We start from the raw sequence: 27,188 nt of genomic DNA on the forward strand, positions 1-27,188 counted from the left end.
CACGGGACCTGATGAAGGAGCTGGCAATTACAGGAGCTGGAATTACAGACCAGTCAGTCTCACCTCTGTGCCTGGCAAAATCTTGGAGCAGATTCTCCTGGTAGGCCTGCTAAGGCACATGAAAAACAAGGTGCTTGGTGACAGCCATCATGGCTCCACTAAGGGGAAATCCTGCCTCACCAATCTGGTGGCCTTCTATGATGGGGCTACGGAATTGATGGACAGGGGTAGAGCAGTTGACCTGGAATTGTGCAAAGTGTTTGACACTGTCCACATGACATCCTTGTCTCTAAACTGGAGAGACATCAATTTGATGGTTGGACCACCCGGTGAATAAATAATTGGCTGGATAGCCACACACAAAGAGTTGTGGTATATGGCTCAATGTCCAGCTGGAGACCAGTAACCAGTGGTGGCCCTCAGGGATCGGTGTTGGGGCCAGTCTTGTTTAACATCTTTGTCGCTGACATGGACAGTGGGATTGAGTGCGCCCTCAGCAAGTTTGATGATGACACCAAGCTGTGTGGTTCGGTTGATATGCTGGAGGGAAGGAATGCCACCCAGAGGGACCTCAACATGCTTGTAAGGTGGGCTGATGCCATCCTTATGAAGTTTAACCATGACAAGTGCAAGGTCCTACACCTGGGTCAGGGCAATCCCAGGCACAGCTACAGGTTGGTCAGAGAAGAGATTCAGAGCAGCCCTGCAGAGAAGGACTTGAGGGTGTTGGTTGATGAGAAAATGAACATGAACTGGCAGTGTGCGCTTGCAACCCAGAAAGCCAACCATATCCTGGGCTGCATCAAAAGGAGTGTGACCAGCAGGTTGAAGGAGGTGATCCTGCCCCTCTACTCTGAGACCTCACTTGGAGTATTATGTACAGTTCTGGTGTCCTCAACATAAAAAGGACATGGAACTGTTGGAACAAGTCCAGAGGAGGGCCACAAGGATGATCAGGGGACTGGAGAACCTCCCATATGAAGATGACAGGCTGAGAAAGTTGGGGCTGTTCAGCCTGGAGAAGAGAAGGCTGTGTGGAGACCTCATAGCAGCTTTCCAGTATCAGAAGGAGGCGCCTATAAGGATGCTGGGGAGGGACTCTTCGCTAGGGACTGTAGCAATAGGACAAGGGGTAACAGGTTAAAACTTAAACAGGGGAAGTTTAGATTGGATATAAGGAGGAAGTTCTTTACTGTAAGGGTCATGAGGCACTAGAATGTGTTGCCCAGGGAAGTTTTGAATGCTCCACCCCTGGCAGCGTTCAAGGCCAGTTTGGATGAAGCCTTGGGTGGTATGGTTTAGTGTGAGGTGTGGCAGGGGGGTTGGAACTATATGATCTTAAGGTCCTTTCCAACCCTAACTATTCTATGATTCTACGAAAGGGGGACGGAGTGTAGCGACCCCCCGCTCCCCTCAGCCCCGCGGGGTGATTCACCACACCCACACGTCCGGGGGAGGGGATGGAGATTAGCACAGCTTCACTCCATGTCTCTTCTCAGAGGGCGGTGCTCGGTGGCGCATGCGCGGTACGGTGCTCTGAGTTGTGAGTGGTTTGGCTGTTGGGACGGAGTTTACTAGTGGGAGAGGAAGTTGGGGGGTGGTGGCAGGAGGAGGAGGCTGATGGGCGGGTTAACAAAGGTCGAAGCTAGTGTTGGAGCGAGTCAATAGGCAGCTGACGGTAGGCTCTTCACTATGCCTCGGGTTGTCCCTGACCAGCGGAGCAAATTCGAGAATGAGGAGTTTTTCAGGAAGCTGAGCCGAGAGTGTGAGGTGAGGTGGTGACGAGCCCTTTTTTCTTCCTTTCTATTCTCGAAAGTTTCCGCGGAGGGGCCGGGGAAGCATTTCTTCTCGGTGGAGAGCCGAGCCCGGTGGCGTGGAGAGCTGCAGTCTGTGCACTCCGCTGCGCCCTTATCGCCGCGATTGGCCCTTCCTGATTGCGTGTTCTGTTCTTCGCAGGTTAAATACACTGGCTTCAGGGACCGGCCGCACGAGGAGAGGCAGGTCCGCTTCCAGAACGCCTGTCGTGATGGTCGTTCTGAGATTGTAAGTGGCGCTGAGCTTCTTTCGCGTCCCTGGTAGCCGCGAGTAGGAAGCGGCTGTCCCGGGGTCCGGCAGCTCCTCTGGGGCGCTTCACTCCGTGGATGGGTTTTTAAATTAGAAGTTACAGGAAGTCTTGGAGGGGGAAGCCTTTCGAAGTGTCTGAGCTGACGTGCAGGGTGTGGCGGGAGGGAGCGGTGGTCAGTGTCCGCGCTGAAAAGTTTTGCTTGAGGAAAAGAAAAATTCTGCCGCCTTTCAAAGGGCGAGGGAGAGGAGGTTTTCGTTAAAAGGCAGCATTTCTTCCCCTCTTCAGAATAGCGCTTTCCTCGCTGAAACATGTCGCTCTGCCTTCGCCAGCAGTGAAAATATCGTTGGGAGTTTGAAGGGAAGTGATGGGTAGGTGAGGAACATCTCGGGGCCACACGCGAATATGAACTGGCTGTGCTGCCTGCCCTGTGCACGTGTTAGTCATAACTTGCTTATTTCAATATTCGACTCAGTCTTCCAACCTCCCCCCCCCCCATCTCAAACTAGCTTTCAGAAGCGTGTAAAATTGTTCAGGAGATGCTAGCTAAAAGGTCTTGACCGAGCTGTGTGATGTGCTTGCGAATTAAATCATGGAATCATTTGGGTTGGAAGGGACCTTAAACAAATCAAATACTTTTAAAATTAGGTTTTGGAACTCACCACTTCAGCCCTTGTTTTATCATTCATTAAGATTAGTTGCAGGATACTTGCCGCTTCTTAATTCGGAAGTGAGATGAAGTATGGCCCAGAGTAGTCAAGAATTGACTAGTTATTTCCTCGGTTGATTTCTGCTATATGTTGCTTCTGCAGGATCAGTATCTTATTGTTGTTAAAGTCTTAACTCTTTGCTGTTAATAAAGTTAAGTAATTTCTCATTTATAGAATATAATGAAAGGTAAAAGAGGTAAAAATTCCTTTTCCATAGAAAATAATCCCTACTTTCACCAAGTTTGGTTTATGATTATTTTTTTAATTTCACATGGTATAGGTACTGCTAATCAATGTACGATGGAACTATTCTTATGCATGCACATCCCAGCAAATATAACTGAATACTAGTTACTGCAGCTGATCTTGTTTATTTGCATTTGTGAGTAAAAGGATATGCATTTAAGTACATGCTTATCTTTTATTGAATGACTTGATTTTTAGCTGAATCTTATCCTGTGGTCTTAGAACCTGTGATATTTAGTGAAAAGGTCCCTGTAGCCTGTAGTCAGTCTGTTTAATTTTCATTTATTTATTTATTAAACATTCACCAGGGAAACAATGGATAGGCAAGGAAAACATAATTTGCTAACACTTCAAGTTCTTGAGCAGGTAAAAGTGCATGGTATACCCGAGTCTACTAAAAAATAAAATAAATGGACACGTAGGCTATAACCTAGCTTTCTAATGCAGCCTACAGTTATATAAAAGGGAAATCAGTGTAGTTTCACCTCTGTACTTGCTGCTTTCTTAGCCAGAGCTTCATCTCTTGGGAAGCAACCAGTGATGCTTGTCTTGTGTACTTAATTATGAAACAGTGTCTAAACTATTTGATCTGAAACATCTGGTTTTGGTTTGTGAACAGGGCACAAGTAGTTGGGTTTATTTAGGAATGTGTGTGTAATGACTGATGTTAAAAAGAGCTAGCTATTTTACTTTTATTCAGTCTTGAATAAGTCCTTGATGTCTGGAAAAACATTTTTTATTTTCAAAGGGAGCCTTTGCAAATGACCTTACATATTTTCAAGCAGCAAAAAAATGCAGCGAATAGCTTAGGGATTTAATGTAGAACTGGCAGTAGGTTGTTGGTTACTTCTGTCAAATAACTTTTGATGGAATAAAGAAAATAATTACCAGTGTTACTGAAAAGTTTTACCGAAAGTTTTTGAGCTTACTGGTATTGCTTTGGTAACCTGAAAATAACTTTAGGTGTCCAGTTTATTTTGGGAGACTTCGAACTACCTTCTTTTGTGGAAGGTACTAGTATACAATTACACTTGCATGCAACGTAAAATGTATCTAAGTGGGTTAGATCACCCTTGTACTACCTGATGAGCTTTTTGTAAAATGTGAGGCATATGTGGGATAGTATTTCAGATTGAGCTTTATTTAAAAGACTCAGTAAAAAAAAAAAGCAAAAGCTAACAAAAAACCATTTCCCCCCCCCCCCCCCCAAAAAAAGGAATCAAAACATGATTTTTCAGACTTTCAAGTTTAAGCCCAAAACTTGTGGTGTGATTTTTCTTAATTTTTTTTTTTAATTTGCTTGTTATTAGAGGAAAATTGTATGGTTACTAGCAAGACTTCTCAGGTTTGGTTTTGTGATAAACATGTAAATGTATTGGCTTTCACAAATCGTAGGTGTTGCTGTGTGGATATAACTGTATGAGTTCCCAGTAACAGAAACAAAGCTTGCTAAGGACACAAGATTAGAGAATGAGTTGAAAATGGCTAGAACTCCTGAGCAAAATAGAGTCGCATAGCAAAATAATTTGTAAAGGTAAAAGGGGGCGGGGGATGACTTGATATGAGGAAAGCTAGTGCCTGGAAAGCATAGGGTTAAAGTACTTTTAGCTTAACTTAGGTCGAAGGTAAAGAACAATGTTTGTGTTGTAAGTTTGTGGTGAGATAACAGGATTTGGTGGCCCCACTAAACATGAGTGAATTATTTCACACCATCCTTCTACTTATCAGTTAGAGACTTCTCTGAACTTCTGTTATCTTTGGATACTCCTTGTCTGCCCGTCCTGTTTTACTTGCAATAAATTTTGCACAATGGTCACACTGCTCTAAAACTTAGCCAACTATCAGAAAAATTACAGATATGGCTGGTTTCAGCTAGCTTTGTGATTACTGGGGCATCCAGCTGTGCCAAAGGTGAAAAGTACACTGTGAGGAAGACTGCTTACTTCATCCTCAAGACTCCCACAGTCACTGGTGAGCAATGAGCAGACACCAAGAGGAGGAGACTTATGATAATAAGTTCTGGGAGCTAGATATAATTTTCCCCACCTATATGTGGGAATTATGAATATGTATATGCCTAATGCAATAGTGAAAGTATATAAACCTGTAACAAATGTTAATCAGTGCACCTCTAGCTATGGTCACGTGCCCAGTGCTGTTGCTTTTGCTTTATTGACGTCCCTCAATAAAACTGTTATCTTGATTAGAGGAGTGAGCTTGTATTTCACAGTTTTGATTTAAGAAGCACATTTAATTGGATGGTTTTATCTGCTCAAAGAGAGGGAACAGACTTCAAAAATCCAGAGAATAAATATCTACATAGCTTTTTAGATAGCCTGTGATTTAAAAATTGCCTGCGTAACTTGATGAGGATGTGGGAATTTGTGCTGCTTTTTTCTGATATTTTTCCCATTTTTTTTTTCATAGCACAAGTTTACAGGTGGAAGCAGGGAGGCATGGGCACTTCAGTCTTTTTTTTTGTTTCCCAGAAGGCAAGTATAGTACCCTTGGAGCCTGAAGAAACCAGAGTGGTCCAAAGGGATAAGGATAGTCTGGAAGGGAGCTCAGTTGCAGAGTAAATTGCTCCCCTTGGTGGAGGGGCAAAAAGTCAAGACAAAGAACTTCTATTTTAAAAATGGGAGGTATTAATGTTGTGACAGCATTGCAGTATGTGACTAGATCTATCTTAATGTGTCGAGCTATTGTGTCATAGGTAGCAGTATAGTTACACCAAAAAATTACTGAATTCTGGGTTGCTTGAAAAGAATCTGCTTGTCAGGCGATTCTAACTATAAGAACAGTATTTGTATGGCTTTTAAGGAAAACTGTATTCAGGATTAATGACTACTTAAAGTGATACTGGTAATCAGTGCAGTTACTTGATTGCAACAAATTATGTTTAACCCTGGGATTTTGAGTAGAGTTATTCTGGGAGCATGCTTGAGTATTCACATGCTTACAGGACACTTGAGTGTGCCAGTGAAGGGCATAAATACTGTGAACCTGACTTCTTGCAGAAATATTTTTTAATTGAAATAATGTCTAGAATTTTACATATGCTGCATGGCTTGGAGTTAGGATTACAAATAAATACAGAGTTTATAAAGAGAACCAAATCTTACTTTTATTTGATACCATAGTAAATTATTTACTTGAAAGCAGCTTATGCTTCTGATATGGTTAAGTCATGATCCTTTAATAAATCCTTTAATGATTTTTTACAAAGGGCTGCAGCTGAGAATTCCTACAGTTGCCTATTGTCATTGACACAGCATCTGCTGATTTGGATTTCACTGGTTTCCTAATATGGCAAGAGGGCTTCATCCTTTTAAGTTTAATTGAGCTGTATATTACGTGACAAAATAGGAATACTTACATTCCAATTAAGTGTTTACCTAGGTACAAGGTAGGTTGTGAAAGCAAACAGTCCTTTGAAAAAGAATTGTCCCATGTAACAGGTCTCAGGAGTTAATTTTCCTTCAGCAATACTTCTAGAGATATTCAAGCTCTTTGAAAAGCATGGGCAATGTTTAATGTTGTAGGAACTGTAAGTAGGTGCAGGGTATCCAGACAGAACTGAAAGGACGGATTCTAATGTCAGCAAAACTGATTTGAAAGAAGTATTGATTCTATGTTTTGTTTTATGCCCAAAGCAGCCAATGGCAAATGTCAAAATGGAATTGGATGTTTAACTTTATATTTAAGAAAAATGATGAGTGCCTGTTTTTGACTTTAAGTATTCTCTATGCTGCCTGGCTTCAGACATGAACTCATGTAAAAATTAATGATTGCCTGCATAATTTATGTAATGTTTTGCTCCCTGATTCTGTTTGTATTGATTTTTCTAAAAGGCTTTTGTGGCCACGGGAACCAATCTGTCTCTCCAGTTTTTCCCTGCCAGTTGGCAGGGGGAGCAGAGACAGACACCGACTCGGGAATATGTCGACTTTGAAAGAGAAGGAGGCAAGGTAAGAAGGAAATTGGTGTGATGAAATATACTTTCACGTTCTGCTTATGATTTTATTAATATGGACCACATGTATCAAGATGTGAAATATTAATTTCAGCTCATACATGTAGGTAGTCCCATGAGTACAGATGGAAACTGGTCTGATAAAGCCTGGTATCACTTTGTTTTAGAGCGCGTTAATATTTCTGGAGGGAAACACGTGGGCAGTCCCGGTGGCTTTTTATTATTTTGAAGAATGGAACATTATCTCTGTTGTCATGCTGCGACAAAATTTTGGGGAACAACTTAAATTTGGTATTGAGTAGGTGCTTCAAAAATGGTTCAAAAATTAGACTTTTGTCAGTGTATTGTGGTAGACTAATGAAAATTTGTGCTTTGAATAGGTTACTTCCTTGGGTTTTAAGTTGCCAGTTGATACAGCAAGCATTCACCATGCTGCTTAATGGAGTGAAACTTTTTCTTTCTCAGTTTCCTTGTGAGAGATAACACAGAAGCAGCATTACTTTTGGAATTGTTTTCTGAATTATTATTTTTTTTCTTCCTGAGGTGCCTGTCCCATAGATTGATATTGAAAGCTATAATTCCCTCATGACAGTGATGGTTACTGTGAAGCTGTACTAGATTTAAAGCCAGAAGCCTTGCTTAGTCTCATCAGAATAAAGTTGCTGAAATAGCACCTGCTTCCCCCCCTTCTACAGGAAAAACATGTATTTAAAAAGTGGATGCTGTCTTTTATCTGTGCTGCTGTAGGTGCTTTGGGACTGATCCAAAGGTCACTGAATTCAGTAGGAGACTTTCTGAAGACCTCAGTATGTTTGGACCACCACTTAAGCCCCCACAGCCTTTCTGTTTCAGGCTAACTTCTGTATAATTTTTTCTACTTTAAAACATTTTTAGTAGACCACAAAATGCTTGCTTTTATCTCAAATTTTTACTCCTTCTTGTAACAAGTAACAGCTACTGCTACCAAACCTACTGGGCTGGAGGAAATAATTGAACCATATTTGGGTTTAATGGCATATTGGGTCTTTTAAATGCTGCTAGGTGGAAAATAAATATTTCCTATAGTGGGTAAAGTTGATTGGAAAAAAAAAAAAAATCCTGAGTGCAGTTCTGGCATTTGGGATTCAAGTTAATGAGCTCTTTTGGAAGAAAGTTTTCCATTTAGTCCTGTGAGGCTTGCAGAAGTTTGACAAACTGGGGAGGAGGAGTGAATTTGGCTATGCTGAGTATTGACTGCTTTGCTAAGGAAACTGAATTGAATTTGGCTCTGACTGAGAAAATATTGATTCTGGCTCACAATTGAATGAGGAATTTTTCTTGTAATGTGTAAGAAGACTGAAGTCTCTCTCCTTGCCAGTTCAAAACTAAATTTATTTACTCCAATGATTTTTTTTAACTTTTTTTTTCTCTGAATGAATTCTTAAAGTACTGAACTAATTAATCCATTTTCTTGTGTTGTCTTAATTATGTAATCATGGTAGATATGCTGTGTATTAAAATAGAGCATGAGCCTCACTAATGAATGCCACTCCTTGTTTTATGTGTTTACAGTAAATTCTAGACTGTTTTGTTAAAATGTTTAGAAGAATTCATCTGGATGAGGCTGGAGGTGGACAAACTAATAAATGGGAGTAGCATTATGCTCCAGTATGAACAAATTGCAAATTCACGGTTGTAATTAAACTTTACTAGTGTCAATCACATGTGAATGGGGGCTTGCTCTGCACAGAATTAAACTTCTCTGGGAGTAAGCCACTCCTAGTGCTTCAGAAGAGGAGCAAGTAAGATGAGAGCATGTTCCTTGTATCAACAGAAAGTGTTTCATGTAAGTTGTCCTGAGACTGTCCTCTGTAGATTTTTGGTTGTTTGGCTTTAAGAATTTCCTAGGCTCCAGCAGTCTCAACATCATGTGATTTTTGTAGATCTGTGAAACATTGTTTTGAGAGCTTTGATTCTCGATGCAATGCATGATGTGCTTGTTCATCACCAGATTTAAGGCAGCAATGCATGTTTTTAATTATATGAGTAAAAAAAGTCTTGGGGGAGCTGTCAGTCTATTATTATTTTTAGGCATTAGTGTGAGATCTAGAATGTAGGTAAACTTCCCAACACGAGAATATTTTTGTTCTGGAATTCTGCTTTGGGGTTTGGATGAACAAATGATGGCCCAGAATATTATATCCAGAGTTGAAGTATGTCGCTATTGTGACTAAGCAGTTTTGTACAAAGATTGATAAAGCCACCAATCTGCTAGAATTGCTTCTTAAGTGATTGAATAACACCCTTGTAAATCCATGTGAAAGTTGGCATTCTGTGAATACTTTTTTACAGGCTTGAGGTTTCTCTTTCTGGTATTTCCTAACTGAGGGGGGTTTTGTATGCTTAATTTGCCTTTTAATTTGATGCAACTGATGTTCACGGTGGGTAGGTAGGCCTCTAGTGGGTACACTGTCTTAATTCAAGAATTGGATAGCTAAGTGCTCACTTAATGTTTCAACTTGCTTTAAACTCAAGCTTAACATTTTTTTTTCCAAGATAGTTTTAATGTTCTGTGCTGTCTTTGACCTGTGGCAAATCTAATTGTGTGTTTGCGCACTTTCTCAGGTATGTCATAGCAAAAGTAGAACTAAAGATGGGTCCCTATATTTGTAGAAATGATAGAACAATGTACTTCATTGTGATTGTGGGGGGTGTGGAGGGTACATCAAATTCAGTGTATGTACTGTTTTTGGATATCCAAACCATGCCAAGGCTTCCTAGTTTGTGGAGTTTTTTTTTTTTGTTTGTTTGCTTGGGTGTTGTTTTGTGTGTGTTTGTGTTGTATTTTGTTGTTTTTTTGTTGTTTTTTTGTTTTTTTGTTTGTTTTTTTCTTGCTGTTGTTTTAAGATACTGTTAAGAAATCCAGAGGCAGGCAGTAGTAGTCTAATGAAAAAATCACATAACTGAACTCTGGAATGAAATCGAGAGCTTTATTTTCACCTTGGTTCTCTGGTATTGTTAATTACTTAGACTGGTTTTTATTGTGCTTAATGAAGTCCTTGACTTCAGTTTATATTGATACCATATAAACAAACTTCAGGCAGAACTGTGTGTTTGGCCTTCAGTGCTTCTCAGAATCTGATTTTATTGAAAGTCCCCTTCTTTTGGTAAGAACTGTGATCAAATATCTTTACATGATTCATTTTGTGTACTTTTTACAGTAAGATAGTGTCCTGGGTTCAGCAGTAGCAGTCATTTTTCTCCTTGGTAGCTGGTGCAGTGCAGTGTTTTGACTTTCGGCTCGGGAACAGAGCTGATAGCAATGTTTTGGTTTGGCCAAGGACTTTGTGAGCCTCATGCTCTGCCAGGGAGGAGGGGAAGCCAGGAGGAAGCAGAGACAGGACACCTGACCCAAACGGACCAAAGAGGTATTCCATACCACAGCACGTCATGCCCAGGATGTTAACTGGGAGTTATCCGGAAGGGCTGGGAGACTGCAGGGTTGGAGGAGGTATCTGTCAGAGCTTGGTCGGGCTGGGGGGAACGAGTTATCGGTTGGCTGGTGGTGAGATGTCGTATTCTCTTCCCTTGTTATTTCCTTTATCATTATTATTATTGGTGGTAGCAGTAGTGATTTGTGTTATACCTTAGTTACTAAACTGGTCTTATCTCAACCCGTGGGAGTTGCATTCTTTTCGATTCTCCTCTCTGTCCCTCTGGGAGTAGGGGGAGGGAAAGAAGAGGGGGAGTGAGTGAACAAGTTACCTGGCTGGGTTTAAACCACGGCAGATAGCATGTTCCCAGTTTTTGATTGTTGCTCAGTATGTTCATACAGCTCATTTTTCTTACTAGAAAGTATATTGGGTCTCAGATTTTATTTTTTTTTCTTTTATTGTTTAAATACCAGTCACTAGGCTGATGAAATGTGTGAGGATTGTTTTATTTCCCCTCCCCTTTATAACACTATTTTCCACCTTGCTTTTAATGCAGCTTAACTTCCTGTCTGCTGCTTGGTGCAGCTGCTCATACATACAAGCTCTTCAATACAAGCTCATTTTGGTATAATATGCTGTAATTTCCACAACTCTGGAGGGAAGCACATCAGAGATGATCACAGTTTATTTGTAGTGCCTGGTATGCTGTGTCTGATATAGGCAGGATTTATACTCACTAGACCATTAACTTTGTTCTAGCCATAACCAAAGATTACCACACTTCAGCTTTCTTCCTGAAGATGCTGAGTTTCTACTCATTCAGTTTTTTTTTTTTTTTGTAACTAGGAAATTATATTTGGCTATAAGTTGATGTGAAGTGATTGGATGAATTAAACTGAAAATATCTGTGCTGCAGATGTTACAGCAGTTACAGAATGTAATGGGGGGGGGGGGGAGGAAGATGATATATTTGACCAAAAATTATATTTAAATGGAAGCCAACAGCACCAATTTTACCATTTGTGGCCTCTTCTATCACTAGAGGTTTGATAGGGTTTGTCCCTAAACCAACTTCTTTTCTGACTTCAATAAGATTTCATAGATTATTGGTTGGTGTTTTGGCTGTTCCATTTTCTGTGCAAATTCTGTTTCCAGTCAAACATAAGATCACAGTGTACCCAGTGGAATTTGTTTGGGAAATGGGAATCAATTTATGAGAAATACTTAAGTATCAGTGCTAAACTGTATCAAATCAGAAGTTTTTTCTTTAATTTTCTTGGTACCCACCAATGTTAGATGAAACTTTAAGTCATATAAAGTTGGAGTAGCAACTTCCTTTTTTTTTTTATGTATGATTAATTTAAAAAAAATGGGTAAGGGTGTCTGGGGAAACTGATTTACAGCTTCAGCTCTTGTTTTGCCCTTGCTGTAGTGTGAAAGAGCCAGATTGCTTAAGTTCCTGTGTTTTCAGTCCCACCAATATTTTATGTTTTTGCGTTGTCACTGTCTGAAATGTTCTCACAGTTAGCAGTTACTTGTATGTGTTCCCTGCCATCCACTGAGTCTCTGGACCAATAGGATTTGAGTTCAACTGTTTTCCAGGTCAGGGGGAAAGGATGTCTCATGTTAGGGATTTAGGGAAAAAGAAAAAAGTATGTTAAAGCCATACTGTGGTATGCCACAACATAGGGCAAATGATAGCCATGAGATTCATGTGGTCTTGGCAGTTATGAAGTCTTAATTTTATTTGTAGAAATTTAATGCTCCTTCAAATTATTATGAAGGTCTCTCTTTAAAGCACTTCAGGAGTTTGTGCTACAACCCTGAAGAGGTGGGCATTGCCTAATGTAAAAGTTCATGGAGCTGTTTGTATGTGGTGGAGGCATATGGGATGCAACTTAAAAAAACAAACTAGCAAATGTCACCCTTTAAGGTGTGTCCTGGCATTGTTTGTGGATTGTCTCTTAACATGGACATGGTAGGGTATCTGGTAAGGACACTTTGTTTCCCCAGGAGCTGTCCTGCTCATAAACACTCTCCCTTATGGAACAATCCTGTTACTTCCAGATCTGAAGTTGAGCTGAGGTTTGTTGTGTAGCTCTGCACAGTCCTTGACTGATTTTTAGCTAGTCCCTTAATGCACTGGTGGGTCAAGACAATATTTTGGGATCAGATTTTTATCATGTTCACCCCCTCTTCTCTCCATTTGAGCTAGCAGAATGTTGCAGAATTTCTCCTTTGGCATAATTTCAGCTTGCTTTGGGAATGTGGAGCAGGGAAGATCTGACCAATGACTGTCCTTGGAGCTTGGTGAACAACTGTTCATCCTCCTATTCAGGTCTAATTAATGATCCCGCAACCCCAAAACATTGTGGTAGGTGAGAGATTTTGTGAAAAGCAGCTGTTGGTCAGTGAAGGCACATCAGCTGCTGAATTGTGTGCTTTGGCCTTTGAGGTGCTTTTGCTTGCTTTGAACCAAGTAGTAGTGTTACCATATCCCTGTCATTCATTTTTGTCTTTCCCAGTTTTTTGTGTGTTTTTTTGTTTGTTTGGTTGTTTTCTGTTTGGTTGTGTTTTTTTTTTTGTGAGTTTTAAACAGGAAAGTTGGTGTGCAGTTATCCTGGCAGCAGATTGAATGGGTTTACTGCTGCCCCTCTGCTCTTGTGAGATTTCACTTGGAGTACTGTGTACAGTTCTGGTGTCTTCAACATAAGAAGGACATGGAGATGTTGGAGCAAGTCCAGAGGAGGGCCATGAGGACGATAGGAGGGCTGGAGCACCTCCTATATAAAGACAGGCTGAGAAAGTTGGAGCTGTTCAGCCTGGAGCTGTGTGGAGACCTCACAGCCATCCAGGATGTGTGGAGCAGCCATCCAGGATCTGAAGGGGGGCTATAAGGATGCTGGAGAGGTTTCCTTTATTAAGGACTGTAGTGATAGGACAAGGGGTAATGGGTTCAAACTTAAACAGGGGAAGTTCAGGTTAGACATAAGTAAGAAGCTCTTTACTGTGAGGGTGGTGAGGCACTGGAATGGGTTGCCCAGGGAAGTTGTGAATGCTCCATCTCTGTCAGTGTTCAAGGTCAGGTTGGACAGAGTCTTGGGTGACATGATCTAGTGTGAAGTGCCCCTGTCCATGGCAGGGGTGTTGGAACTAGATGATCTTAAGGTCCTTTCCAGCCCTTACTGTTCTGATTCTATTCAGCTTGTACCCAGCCTGGCTAAACAGCTTAATTTTTTTTCTTGGAGTTTTGTGATGGGAGTCCTGGAAAGGCATGGTTAATGTGAATACACTCTCCTGGGTGGTCACCTTGATCCGTTTTCATCCAGGATTGTCGATATGGTTTGGGCAAGATATTACTTTTCTATAAATGCTTGTAATTCTTGATTTTTATTGTTTGTGCTTAAGAGTTGTTTTATTTAACAGAGGCTGGTCAGTTTCTTGTTTTTCAGATACTTCATTTCTTTATGTTCCTGTTTTAGAGGAGAGAAACTGTTTTACCTCAACACTGAGGTGTTAGTTATTATGATCTGCTGTTGCACAGAAGAGAGCTATTTAACTGAAACTCCCTCTGAAGCAGGGTAGTCACAGTGTATCTTTTCCACTCCATCAAAACTGGAACATGCATCTGGTTTATAAACTCTTTAGAGTTAGGAACTTGGATTTTGGAAAGAGAAATCTTCAGAGCTCATAAGTTCTTAGGTGTGTGTTGTCCTGTGCTGGCAAGCAGCCATTGGCTGAGATTTGGGTAGTTGTTACTGAAATGTGGTTTATCATAGATTGCCTTCTGTCATCAGAGTATGAGTCACACCAGGCATCTTGTGATAAATGTCCAGTTTTTTCCCCTGTAATCCTCTCACTCCTCCTATTCTCCACATACTTTTGTTGCTGCATGCAGCCTTGTTCATGCATTACAGTGTGTGCAGTGACAATGCTATTATGAAACAGTGTATTTTGAAGCATGGCTATGCTGTTTGTGGTGCCTGTCAACCCTTTCTGAAGAACTTAATGTCTGCCATCACTAAACCTGCTTTTGATTAGTTTTAATTACATGTTGTACAGCAGTTATTCAGTCATATTTTAATATATTACCTTGAACTTTTTAAAATGCATTCATTGGAGATGCATAGGCAAGACTTCAAACTTGCTCATACCGACACCCAGAAGATGAATAAAGCCAGAGTTAGTGAGTGAAATATTGCATTTGGGAGCCTTCTTTATTTAAAGACAGTGCTGTGTGGATGAAAGCAGAACTTGATATCTCTGCAGCATAGATACTGGAAGTTATCTTGACATTTGGATTGTTGAATCCTCTTGTTTGATTATTGATCTCCACTTAATAAGCAAAGTTGTTAATGTTATGCTTCTCTGCTGTTCTTATAAATGAATGAGAAAAGAGCATCACTGTTGAGGATGCCTGTTTCTTCATATAAATCACTTAATGCTTTATTTAAAAAAAAAAGATTCTGAAACATTTGCTACAAGAAACTAACTTTTCTGGAAGTTACTGAAATGCTTCTTCAAGTTTTATTGTCCAAAACAAGTAACAAAATGAGCTAATGTGCTTGCATAATTGCATATTTGATGTTTAACAAGTTAGCCTGGTGAAATATGTACTGTGACAATAATATGGGGGGAGGGGATAACTCTTGCACATGACTGCTAATCTAAGAAGATGAGTGCTAATGAAAGGATAATTTTTTTGGCAATAGCTGATGCTGCAGATGTTCTGTCAAAGCAGAAAGCCTGTATAATTTGTTACAGTAATATCTAGACTTGTATATGAGATCCACATTGTAGCTGCTTGAGGAGACTGTGCAGAACTTCTTCCTTTATGTATGTAATATACTTTGCCTAGAGAGTTGCAGGGAGCAGCTGTGTTGTGGGACTTCTGAGTATGCAACTTATTTATGCTGAGATAAACAGATAAAACACTGAACATAAAATCAGTGGAAGGTGACATAAGTTCTTAAACCTGGCATAATTTCTTACAGTGTCGTGGTTTAAACCCAGCCAGACAGCTCGTTCACTCACTTCCCCCCTTTTTTCCCTCCCCCTACTCCCGGAGGGATGGAGAGGAGAATCAAAAAGAATGCAACTCCCACAGGTTGAGATAAGAACAGTTTAGTAACTAAGGTATAACACAAATCACTACTGCTACCACCAATAATAATAATGATAAAGGAAATAACAAGGGAAGAGAATACAACACCTCAGCACCAGCTGACTGATAACTTGCCCCCCCAGCCCGACCAAGCTCTGACCGATACCTCCTCCAACCCCGCAGTCTACTAGCCCTTCCGGATAACTGTTACATCCTGGGCATGATGTGCTGTGGTATGGAATACCTCTTTGGTCAGTTTGGGTCAGGTGTCCTGTCTCTGCTTCCTCCCAGCTTCCCCTCCTCCCTGGCAGAACATAAGGCTCACAAAGTCCTTGGCCAGACCAATACATCAGTGTTATCAGCTCTGTTCCCAGGCTGAAAGTCAAAACACAGCACTACACCAGCTACCAAGAAGGAGAAAAATGACTGCTACTGCTGAACCCAGGACATACAGTAAGGGTCATTAAACATTAAATTTTCAACTAAAATATGGTGACTGAGGACAAAGTGCTGTCTGTCACGTTTCAAATACTTACAGGCCCAAAATCTAGGGAAGAAAGCAGCTCTGGAACACTTGATGGGGCCTTTTATGTCCTGATGAAATATCCCCTGATGGGAGTTGAGGAGTAGTCAGCATTGTTTGACAGAACAGGTTAGACGTGATGAGAATTGTTTGGCCTCTTTTTGGCCAATTTTTATTTTATTTTTTTTTTTAAGGGAGGGGGATTCTTCAGCAGAGGCAATATTGGACTTTTTATTTTTGGAAAACTAATATAAGCCTAAAGAATGCTTAAGAATAGGAAAACTAAGCCAAGAAGACATGTAGAGAAAGTAAAACTTCAGTGTGTGTTTTTTTCATGCTACTAAAAAGCATTTTTGGGTTTCTTTAATAAACTTGCATGCTTCTCTCTCTTCTAATATATTGAGGGCAAGCATTTTCACTTGAGTAGAGGGCAGTGGGCAATCATCTTATGTCCAGATGCCAGCTAGGGGAACTGAAGTACAGTACCCTGCAATGTACTTGTACAACCTGCTAGAATGGTGAGTTTACGGTGCAGAAACAATCAGGAGTTTAGTTATAGCAAACTAGAAAGCTGTTGTTTCTTATCACTTCAGATGGTATGAGACTGTTAATGAAATATACATAATGGTGCTTTACAGACAAAGCATTCAGAGAAGCAGTTTGAAGTGTTTTATGTGTTTTTGGTGTGTGTTTGTTTTTTTTTTTTTTTTTGTGTGTGTGTGGTCTCTGTGTTCCTTCCCCACGAATTTTGCTGTTTGGAGAACTTGGTGTTAAGCATGTATCTGAAAGTGTGTCCTGGGTTCAGCAGTAGCAGTCATGTTTGTTTTTTTTTTTTTTCCTTTGTGCTAGCTGGTGCAGTGCTGTGTTTTGACTTCCAGCCTGAGAACAGTGTTGGTGAAGTTGATGTTTTCAGTTGTTGCTAAGTGATGTTTACCCTGACCAAGGACTTTGTGAGGCTCATGCTCTGCCAGGGAGGAGGGGAAGCCGGGAGGAAGCAGAGATGGGGCGCCTGACTCGGGCTAGCCAGGGAGGTATTCCATACCACAGCATGTCATGGCCGGGGTGGGGGGTGACTGGGAGTTACCCGGAAGGACAGGGGCTTCCAGGTGGAACTCGTCTTCCCTGCCGGTGGTATCGTATTCTCTTCCCTTGTTATTTTCCCTTATCATTGTTGTAGTTGATAGTAGCGGTGGTGATTTGTGTACATTGGTTGCTGGACTGTTCTTGTCTCAACCCGTGGGAGTTGCACTCTTTCGATCCTCCTCCCCGTTCCTCCAGGAGTGGGGGAGAACCCCGGTGGGGGGTGGGACATGGACCTCGATTGTTGTCAGCTCGGCACCACTCACTGGGAGTGAGTGAACAAGTTACCTGACTGGGTTTAAACCACGACAGTTCTTTTTGGGGCCCAACGTGGGGCACGAGGGGTTGAGATAAGAACAGATCTGACTGGATTGGTAGTCACTCGTCACAATGCTGATTTATTGGCTATCAAGGTTGTTCCTCTTGATCTCACAGTTTCAGTATATCGTATCTTACGTCCATCCGGTATTTGCTGTATTAGTGTTTTTCAAGTGTGGGGCTTGGGCTAAGGTTTTTGTCCCATTGTACTTTATGGTAATGACTTGTAATACAATAGAATCATTGATCATGAAACTGATCTGGCTTATGTTCCCAGTGTGGTCACCACCTTTATACTTTGGGAGGTATATGATGGAGGTGCTTAGCAATTACACATCTTTTTCCTCCTTCTCAGGTGCTCAACCTGTGAAGGAGACATTCTTTTACGCTCCCAGTCGTCCCCCCAGACCATTTACATTTGAGAGTTTTGAATTTTTTGAATAGCATTTTAATGCTGTTGAGACTTGTTTGCTGATGGTGATGGGAATCACCACGCTAGCACGCATACAGAGTGTGTTTTGCCCACGACTGATTTCAAGAGTTAAGCAGAGTCAGGTTTGGGTCTTGTCTGGGGTCAAACGACGATGCAGGAGGACCGAGAGATTTTTCCGTGAGGCTGGACAGCCATGAGTGGCAGGGTGTGTGGGATAGTATGGGCAAGTATCTAGGTCAGTGGGCCCCTCCAGTACTTTGGAATTTCACTACTGAACAACTGCAAAATCCAGAAGAATTAGTAAAACACTTAAATGAGGTGTGTGGTCATTCTGGCCATACCAGAGATGGACAAATCATGGCAACGTGCTGGGGCTTGGCCTATGCTTACAGGGCCTTGTTCAACACTATCCAGCACCTTCAAAAGGAAAAGAATGTCGGCGGATCTGAGGGCAAAGCAACAGTCGCTACTCAAACTTTGGCTGCAATGAACAGCGCAGCTACCCCAGCAGCAAGTACAGCAGCTGCTCAAACTTCAACTGCAACAGACAGCGCAGTTACCCCAGCTCCAAGCACAGCAGCTGCACCACCCCCAGCAACAAGTACAGTCGCTACTCAAACTTTGGCCTCAATGAACAGAGCAGCTACCCCAGTGGCAAGTACAGCAGCTGCTCAAAGTTTGACTGCAACAGACAGCGCGGTTACCCCAGCTCCAAGCACGGTAGCTACACCACCCCCAGCAACAAGTACAGTCGCTACTCAAACCACAGTGATAATCACTGCAGCCAAACCAGAGGACCAATTCGTACCAATATCGGTTGCCCCTGTACGCAAGAGAACAAGCAAAAAGGAGGCAAAAAGGGTGAAGCGAGATGAAGAACCAATGAATTCACCACCCGGTCCAGAATCTGATCAGGAGTCATCATCACATGACGAAGAAGAAGAAGAGGTAACTTCTCGACCTCGGACCTCAACCGAGCTGCGGAATATGCGAAAAGATTTTACCCGTCAACCAGGGGAGCACATCATCACCTGGTTACTCCGATGCTGGGCCAATGGGGCCGATGGTCACGAACTAGAAGGTACAGAAGCCAAGCAGCTGGGATCACTTGCTAGAGAAGGGGGAATTGACAAAGCAATTGCAAGAGAGAAAAAGTCCCTCAGCCTTTGGAGGAGGCTCTTGGCAGCTGTGAAAGAAAGGTTTCCGTACAAGGACGATGTTATGAGTCGTTCGGCCAAGTGGACTACTATAGACAAAGGTATCCAGTCTCTGAGGGAATCGGCCATCGTAGAGATGCTCTATCACATCAAGCCGAATAACGGGGATACACCCATAGATCCAGATGAAGTTGAATGTACACGACCCATGTGGCGAAAACTTACACGGAATGCACCGTCATCATATGCCCATTCATTGGCAACAGTGACCTGGAATGACATAGTACCACTAACAGTGGATGAAATGGTTCATAAACTCCGAGAGTTCGAAGACAATCTCACCCCTTCCATCATCTCAGCTGTGAAAAAACTGTCCCAGGGCCTCAAACAATTGAGGGATGATCTATCTGATTTATCCAGCTCCTCACGTGTACCAACACATGTCTCAGCTATTAACAAAAGACGTCCTATTGTTCGAGAGAGGAGATACAGAAGGTATACGCCACGGGGTACCCTATGGTTTTACCTGCTGGATCACGGAGAAGACATGACAAAGTGGGATGGAAAACCTACTTCAGCTTTGGAGGAACGGGTGAGTGAACTGAAGAGGGGAGCAAGGGCCAAGACTGATCATCCCATGAGAGCTACGGCTTCAGTCTCTGGTGAGCAGTTTCCCAGATGGAGTGGAAGAGCTGATTTTACTCCAGCTCCTGTGATAATGAAGAATAATCCCTTTCAACACGACTTAAGTGTCCAATGCTGTGACGACCATTAGAGGGGCCCTGCCTCCAGCCAGGTGGAGGTAGGGGACAATCGGATTTACTGGACTGTGTGGATCAGATGGCCTGGCACATCAGTCCCACAGAAGTATAAGGCTCTAGTAGATACCGGTGCACAGTGTACCCTGATGCCATCAAGCTGTCAAGGGGTGGAACCCATCTATATTTCTGGAGTAACAGGAGGATCCCAAGAGTTGACTGTGCTGGAGGCTGAAATCAGCCTGACTTGGAGGGCGTGGCAAAAGCACCCTATTGTGACTGGTCCAGAGGCTCCATGCATCCTCGGCATAGACTACCTCAAGAGAGGGTACTTCAAAGACCCAAAAGGGTACCGGTGGGCTTTTGGTATTGCTGCTTTGGAGACTGAGGAAATTGAGCAGCTGTCCACCTTGCCTGGTCTCTCAGAAGATCCCTCTGCTGTGGGGTTGCTGAAAGTTGAAGAACAACAAGTGCCAATTGCGACCACAACAGTGCACCGGCAGCAATATCGCACCAACCGAGACTCCCTGATTCCCATCCATCAGCTGATCCATAGACTGGAGAGTCAGGGGGTGATCAGCAGGACCCGCTCACCCTTCAATAGCCCCATATGGCCAGTGCGAAAGTCTAATGGAGAATGGAGACTAACAGTAGACTATCGTGGCCTGAATGAAGTCACACCACCATTGAGTGCTGCCGTACCGGACATGCTAGAACTTCAGTATGAACTAGAGTCAAAGGCAGCCAAGTGGTATGCCACGATTGATATTGCCAATGCATTTTTTCTCCATTCTTTTGGCAGCAGAGTGCAGGCCACAGTTTGCTTTTACTTGGAGGGGTGTCCAGTTCACTTGGAACCGACTGCCCCAGGGGTGGAAACACAGCCCTACCATTTGCCATGGACTGATCCAGACTGCACTGGAACAGGGGCAAGCTCCAGAACACCTGCAATACATTGATGACATTATTGTGTGGGGCGATACAGCGGAAGAAGTCTTTGAGAAAGGGAGGAAAATAATCCAAATCCTGCTGAGAGCTGGTTTTGCCATAAAACAGAGTGTGGCCAAGGGACCTGCACAGGAGATTCAATTTTTGGGAATAAAATGGCAAGATGGACGTCGCCAGATCCCCACAGATGTGATCAACAAGATAACAGCAATGTCTCCACCAACTAATAAGAAAGAAACGCAAGCTTTCTTGGGTGCTGTGGGGTTCTGGAGAATGCACATCCCAAATTACAGTTTGATTGTAAGCCCTCTCTCTATCATGTGACCCGGAAGAAGAATGATTTTAAATGGGGCCCTGAGCAGCAACAAGCCTTTGAGCAAATTAAAGGCGAGATAGTTCATGCAGTAGCCCTTGGACCAGTCCGGACCGTGCCAGATGTAAAAAATGTGCTGTACACTGCAGCTGGGGAGAACGGTCCTACCTGGTGCCTCTGGCAGAAAGCTCCAGGGGAGACTCGAGGTCGACCCCTCGGCTTTTGGAGTCGGGGATATAAAGGATCTGAGGCCAGCTATACCCCAACTGCGAAAGAGATACTGGCAGCCTATGAAGGGGTTCGAGCTGCTTCGGAAGTGATTGGCACTGAAGCACAGCTCCTCCTGGCACCCCGGCTGCCCGTGCTGGGCTGGATGTTCAAAGGCAGGGTCTCCTCTACACATCATGCAACTGATGCTACATGGAGTAAATGGGCTGCACTAATTACACAATGAACTCGAATAGGAAATCCCAGTCGTCCAGGCATTCTAGAAGTCATCATGGACTGGCCAGAGGGCAAAGATTTCGGAATGTCACCAGAGGAGGAGGTGATGCGTGCTCAAGAGGCCCCACCATAGAATAAACTGTCAGAAAGTGAAAAGCAGTATGCCTTGTTTACTGATGGGTCTTGCCGTATTGTGGGAAAGCATCGGAGATGGAAGGCAGCTGTATGGAGTCCTGGACGACAAGTTGCAGAAACTGCTGAAGGAGAGGGTGAATCGAGTCAATTTGCCGAGGTGAAAGCCATCCAGCTGGCCCTGGACATTGCTGAACGAGAAAAGTGGCCAGTACTTTATCTCTATACTGACTCATGGATGGTGGCAAATGCCCTGTGGGGGTGGTTGAAGCAATGGAAGCAGAGCAACTGGCAACGCAGAGGTAAACCCATCTGGGCTGCTGCACTGTGGAAAGATATTGCTGCCCGGGTGCAGAACCTGGTGGTGAAGGTACGTCATGTAGATGCCCATGTACCCAAGAGTCGGGCCACTGAGGAACACCAGAACAACCAACAAGTGGATAAAGCGGCTAAGATTGAAGTGGCTCAGATGGACTTAGATTGGCGACATAAAGGTGAATTATTTTTGGCCCGGTGGGCCCATGACCCTTCAGGCCATTGGGGCAGAGATGCAACATATAGATGGGCCCGTGACCGAGGGGTGGACTTAACAATGGACACTATTGCCCAGGTTATTCATGAGTGTGAAACATGTGCTGCAATTAAACAAGCCAAGCGGTTAAAGCCTCTTTGGTATGGAGGACGATGGTTGAAGTATAAATATGGGGAGGCCTGGCAGATTGACTATATCACACTGCCACCAACCCGCCAAGGCAAGCGCCATGTGCTTACCATGGTGGAAGCAACCACTGGGTGGCTGGAAACATACGCTGTGCCCCATGCCACTGCCCGGAACACCATCCTGGGCCTTGAGAAACAGATTTTGTGGCGACACAGCACCCCAGAGAGAATTGAGTCAGACAATGGGACTCATTTCCGGAATAACCTTATAGATATTTGGGCCAAAGAGCATGGCATTGAGTGGGTATATCACATCCCCTACCATGCACCAGCCTCTGGGAAAATCGAACGCTACAATGGGCTGTTAAAAACTACACTGAGAGCAATGGGTGGGGGAACTTTCAAGCATTGGGATACACATTTACCAAAGGCCACCTGGTTCGTCAACACCAGAGGATCTGCCAACAGGGCTGGCCCAGCCCAGTCAGAACTTTTACATATTGTAGAGGGGGACAAAGTTCCCATGGTGCATATGAAGAATTTGCTGGGGAAGACAGTCTGGGTTATTCCTGCTTCAGGTAAAGGCAAACCCACTCGTGGGATTGCTTTTGCTCAGGGACCTGGATATACTTGGTGGGTAATGCGGGAAGATGGGGAAGTCCGATGTATACCTCAAGGGGATTTGATTTTAGGGGAAAACAGCCAGTGAACTCAATTGTATGCCGTTGCCTGCTGTGTAATGCTTTTATGGCCCATCAACTAGATGTCTCCAGGTCACCAGCGACTGGCCCTGACTTCCCTCCAGCTATCATCCCAACAGAGAATGAACTTTGAACATCATGGACCGAATGGACTCGGCAGCATTGTAGGGATTGGTCCATGCTCTAAGAAAATGATCTTTTCCTCTTGGTCTGTATGTATATGGATGTATATATGTGGGAGAGCGATGGTGTATTGAAAATGTGGGATCTGAGCACGACGTGAATGGTATGGAATAAGGGGTGGATAATGTCCTGGGTTCAGCAGTAGCAGTCATGTTTTTTCCTTTGTGTTAACTGGTGCAGTGCTGTGTTTTGACTTCTAGCTTGAGAACAGTGTTGGTGAAGCCGATGTTTTCGGTTGTTGCTAAGTGATGTTTACCCTGACCAAGGACTCTGTGAGGCTCATGCTCTGCCAGGGAGGAGGGGAAGCTGTGAGGAAGCAGAGACGGGGCGCCTGACCCGGGCTAGCCGGGGAGGTATTCCATACCACAGCACGTCATGCCCGGGGTGGGGGGTAACTGGGAGTTACCCGGAAGGACAGGAGCTTCCGGGTGGAACTCGTTGTCTTGGCCGGTGGTATCGTATTCTCTTCCCTTGTTATTTTCCCTTATCATTGTTTTAGCTGATAGTAGCGGTGGTGATTTGTTGCTGGACTGTTCTTGTCTCAACCCGTAGGAGTTGCACTCTCTCGATCCTCCTCCCTGTTCCTCCGGGAGCGGGGAAGGGGAGAGCCCCTGTGGGGGGGGGGGGGGGGGGGGAGACGGACACAGACCTTGATTGTTGTCAGCTCGGCACCACTCACTGGGAGTGAGTGAACAAATTACCTGACTGGGTTTAAACCACGACATCTGGTCAGTTTCTGGATGATTTTTATTAGTTGCTTGCCCACATTGTCAAAATTTGGTATTTTCTAATTGAATATATTTCTGTTGTGCCTCTCAAATTTTCAGTTCCAGAATACAGGTTTAATAAGCTTTTCTTTGCATACAGGTAGCATAGTGTATAAATTGTGTTTTAGATAAACCTCTCTAACCCTCTGGAGTTTCTAGTTATGACTCCTTTTTTTGCTTTACTATTTTCTCAAAGCTTGAAAAGAATGAATTTCCCAACCAATTTCAAAATTTCCATCTGGAAAATATATTCTATCAATGTGGCAGAAAACTGTTTTGTCCCTGTTAATTAACTGGTTTTGTGAGCATAAGCATTTTTGGTTACATGCATGCATTCTTGTAGAAGCAGACCAGCAGCAGTGTCCTAGCAATGTTTAGCTGTGAAAACATTACTCTTTAAATGTTGCAAGAATGTGGTCTTTTTTGATGAGTGCCATTTCAGGAGAGTAGACGTAAAATCCAGCAATCTTTTTGATGTAGAATCTAGTGGTAAAGATGTACTAATAAAAGACCCTGTAAAGTTTCACAGGGGAAAACCCCATAATGTATTTGCTTTTCAGATTATATTCTCTTCATTGCATTTTTTGTTATTCCTCGGTTTGAGCTGTGTGGTTGGCTTTGTCATTTTGAAGGCAAATGGAGGGAGTCTGAGTACGAGATACTTCACACTGGGAGGCATCGGACCTTTCTGTAGTGACACTGCAAATACAAGAAGTTACCTACATTTTGCTTTGTATTGGGATTTTTTGGTGGTTTTGGTCAAGTGTAGTGAATTTTTCCTGCATTTGCAGTATTTTGAAATGAACTATAGAGATTTATTTGTTAAATGAATAAAATTTCTGTGCAGTAGAATTTTGGTATTTTTCTCTGCTAGCTTCTAAGCATAAATACTGACCAGTGATCTTAATCCAGGAATAAAATGCTGTAGTCTTCACAGATTTGAATTGCATTTACTGACATCCTTAATGCTTCATATCTGTTCTTGTTTATAGACTTGCTTTTTAGTTAACTGAAACAGTAACTTCCATAATCTAATGAAACATGCATCTCCTTTTTAAGAGGAGTCATGATTACATAGCTGAGCAAACTACACAGGAGAAATGTAACAACCAAGCACCAAAGAAAGTAAGAATATCAGATTTTCTTAAAGTGACTTGTAAATTCTGTCACCTCACTAAAGTGAGGATGCTACTTCTGCTATTCTTTGATGTCTTAGAAATCATGGTAGTATTCCAGTACTACAGAAAACATGCTGTAGCTTTAATTATTACACTAGTGAAGGTATCTATTGTGTTTTGTTCCCCAAATAATTGAGGATTTTAGTGCATTAGTTAATGTTTTAGAAAAGCTTTTTTTTATATGTTTTCTTTGGTTTTGTTTTAATAGATTGCTGCTTCTTTCATGATTGACTAGTGAACCTTATCTGTTTATCATATGAAAGTGAGTCTTGGTATCTTGGTATTTGGGGAGTGGGGGGACTGACTCAGCTTTATATTTCAGAACAGTTATGCCAAATCTGTATGGCAAGATCACTGCATTTTGTTTATGAATATATATATATTCTCCTTTAAGAAATCCATTAAAGGAAATGGTTGAATACATAATTTCTTCTCTGAGCATTTTGAATAGTCTCTTTTTACTCAGTAGTGTATACAGGCAATGCAAAGAGAAGCTGAAATGAGGTTAGCTTTAACCAATTTAACATCTTTCTTACTTGAATTAAATGTTTACAGCTGTTCCTTTCTTAGTGGTCAGTGTTTCATCTATGAAGTCACTGAGGAGGCTGCTGTTGAGCTGTTTAAAAGTGGGGTGTGATTCAGGGGAAGATGGGATCGAAACTGGGACATGTGTAGTTGGCTCAAGCAAAAGAGAGGCAGCTTGTGTGAGCAGTTGTGAATGGGCATGTGTGTGTGGTGAGGCAGGCTGAGTCAGAACTGAGCCTCCTCTGGAAGAATGCATTTTGCTCCAGTGTGCTGGGAAAATGAAAACAGGAGGAAGCCAAGATAATTTGGCAGAAAATAAACCCCCTTGTGTTCCAGCTGGCCCTCAGATATTAGAGGGGCTAGGTGTGGCTAGGCTTAGATTTTGAGTGATGCCCAATTTATCACTGTCAGTCTGGTTGCATTCAATATGTTGAACAGTCACAATTCTGGATGTGCTAATAGCGTGCTGCACCTTCAGTCTAATCATGCTTATGAACTAACACAGCCACACTGAGGGATTTGGTTCAATGAGAGAACTATTACGATTAGCTACTTAAACTGCAGTTTATTAAAGCAACAGATACAGGTTCTTATGGATTGCTGGTGATAAATACATTGTCTGCAAAAGCACGTGCAAATAATAAGCTATACACAAAGATGCTATTAAGTTATGAATGACACAGCCTGGCTTTAAAATATAAAAGTGAAAGGTAACTATAGAGATTCCTGATTTTCCTAGGGAAGCACTTAATACAGTGCAAGTTTTATCCCTGGGGGGGAGGTCCAGCACATTGACCAGTCCCAGGAGTCAAGAGTAATCTGTTAATGTAATTTTCCTCGACTGGTCCACAATGATGTCTTCCCCAGTATTCCCCCTTTGTTGGGCCATTTTATACAATTTTTTTGCCTTCAAGGTGGAGCTTGAGTGACTCTAGTCATACATACCTTTATTATTATTGGTATAAAACTCACTTTGCTTTTAAATGTATATACGACAAAGAATTCAAAGAGGAGTGATCTCACTTTGGAGGTGGGTAGCATTAGAGCTGGAGGTTTTTGTATTATAATGTGTTAAAAAGCATTATAATGAAGCAAAGTTCGCACAAAGGACAGCTTTTTGTCAAAAGATGACAGACTGTTGTCTCAGGGTAGCAATTATGCAGCTTATCAGTTTCTAGTACCACCTAATTCCCATCTTTCCTGGTGTTAGGACAGCGTGGCTGCAGAATCTCCACTCTGCTCCATCCTTAGTCAAGGTGGCCACGGGAGCTGTTGTGGAGTGCACTTTCCTGCCACACCAGGTGTAGCTGCATCTTCTCCTGGAAGTCCATTTTTCCTTTATGTGTGATCAATGCTACATTTTAAATATAAGTTTAATTTGTACTTATCCCACAGAAGGGGACTGCACTGTTTCACTGAGGACTGGTGTTTCCTGGGGGTATGACATTGGTGTTATCTGTGGTAGTGGCTGTTGTGAGCATGTTGATTCATTAGTCAGTGGGCGGTGAGGACTGCATGCAATCTCGGGGGGGAGGAAATGGCTTGGTTGCTTTAGGGAGA

At 42.7% G+C, this 27,188-nt stretch overlaps 1 protein-coding gene across 3 annotated transcripts in view; it reads left to right on the plus strand.

Annotated features, from left to right (window-relative positions):
* The first annotated feature begins 1,584 nt into the window (after nucleotides 1–1,584).
* The window catches only part of LOC133282715 (core-binding factor subunit beta-like), a 57,321-nt gene continuing 31,717 nt past the window's right edge, over nucleotides 1,585–27,188 (plus strand). The window contains exons 1-3 of one of the 3 annotated variants that reach the window (XM_061478913.1): nucleotides 1,585–1,770; nucleotides 1,957–2,043; nucleotides 6,906–6,986. In XM_061478913.1, the coding sequence (XP_061334897.1) occupies nucleotides 1,693–1,770; nucleotides 1,957–2,043; nucleotides 6,906–6,986 (246 nt within the window). In that variant the 5' untranslated portion in view covers nucleotides 1,585–1,692. Of the gene's footprint in view, nucleotides 1,771–1,956; nucleotides 2,044–6,869; nucleotides 6,987–27,188 lie in introns of all 3 variants that reach the window. The other 2 variants (XM_061478911.1, XM_061478912.1) reach the window with 2 other exon arrangements.

The sequence above is a fragment of the Pezoporus flaviventris genome, unplaced genomic scaffold (genome assembly GCF_033815535.1).
Source record: "Pezoporus flaviventris isolate CSIRO_AGI_PZ_B2104156 unplaced genomic scaffold, CSIRO_AGI_Pfla_v1 ptg000136l, whole genome shotgun sequence".
Taxonomy (NCBI): Eukaryota; Metazoa; Chordata; class Aves; order Psittaciformes; family Psittacidae; genus Pezoporus; species Pezoporus flaviventris.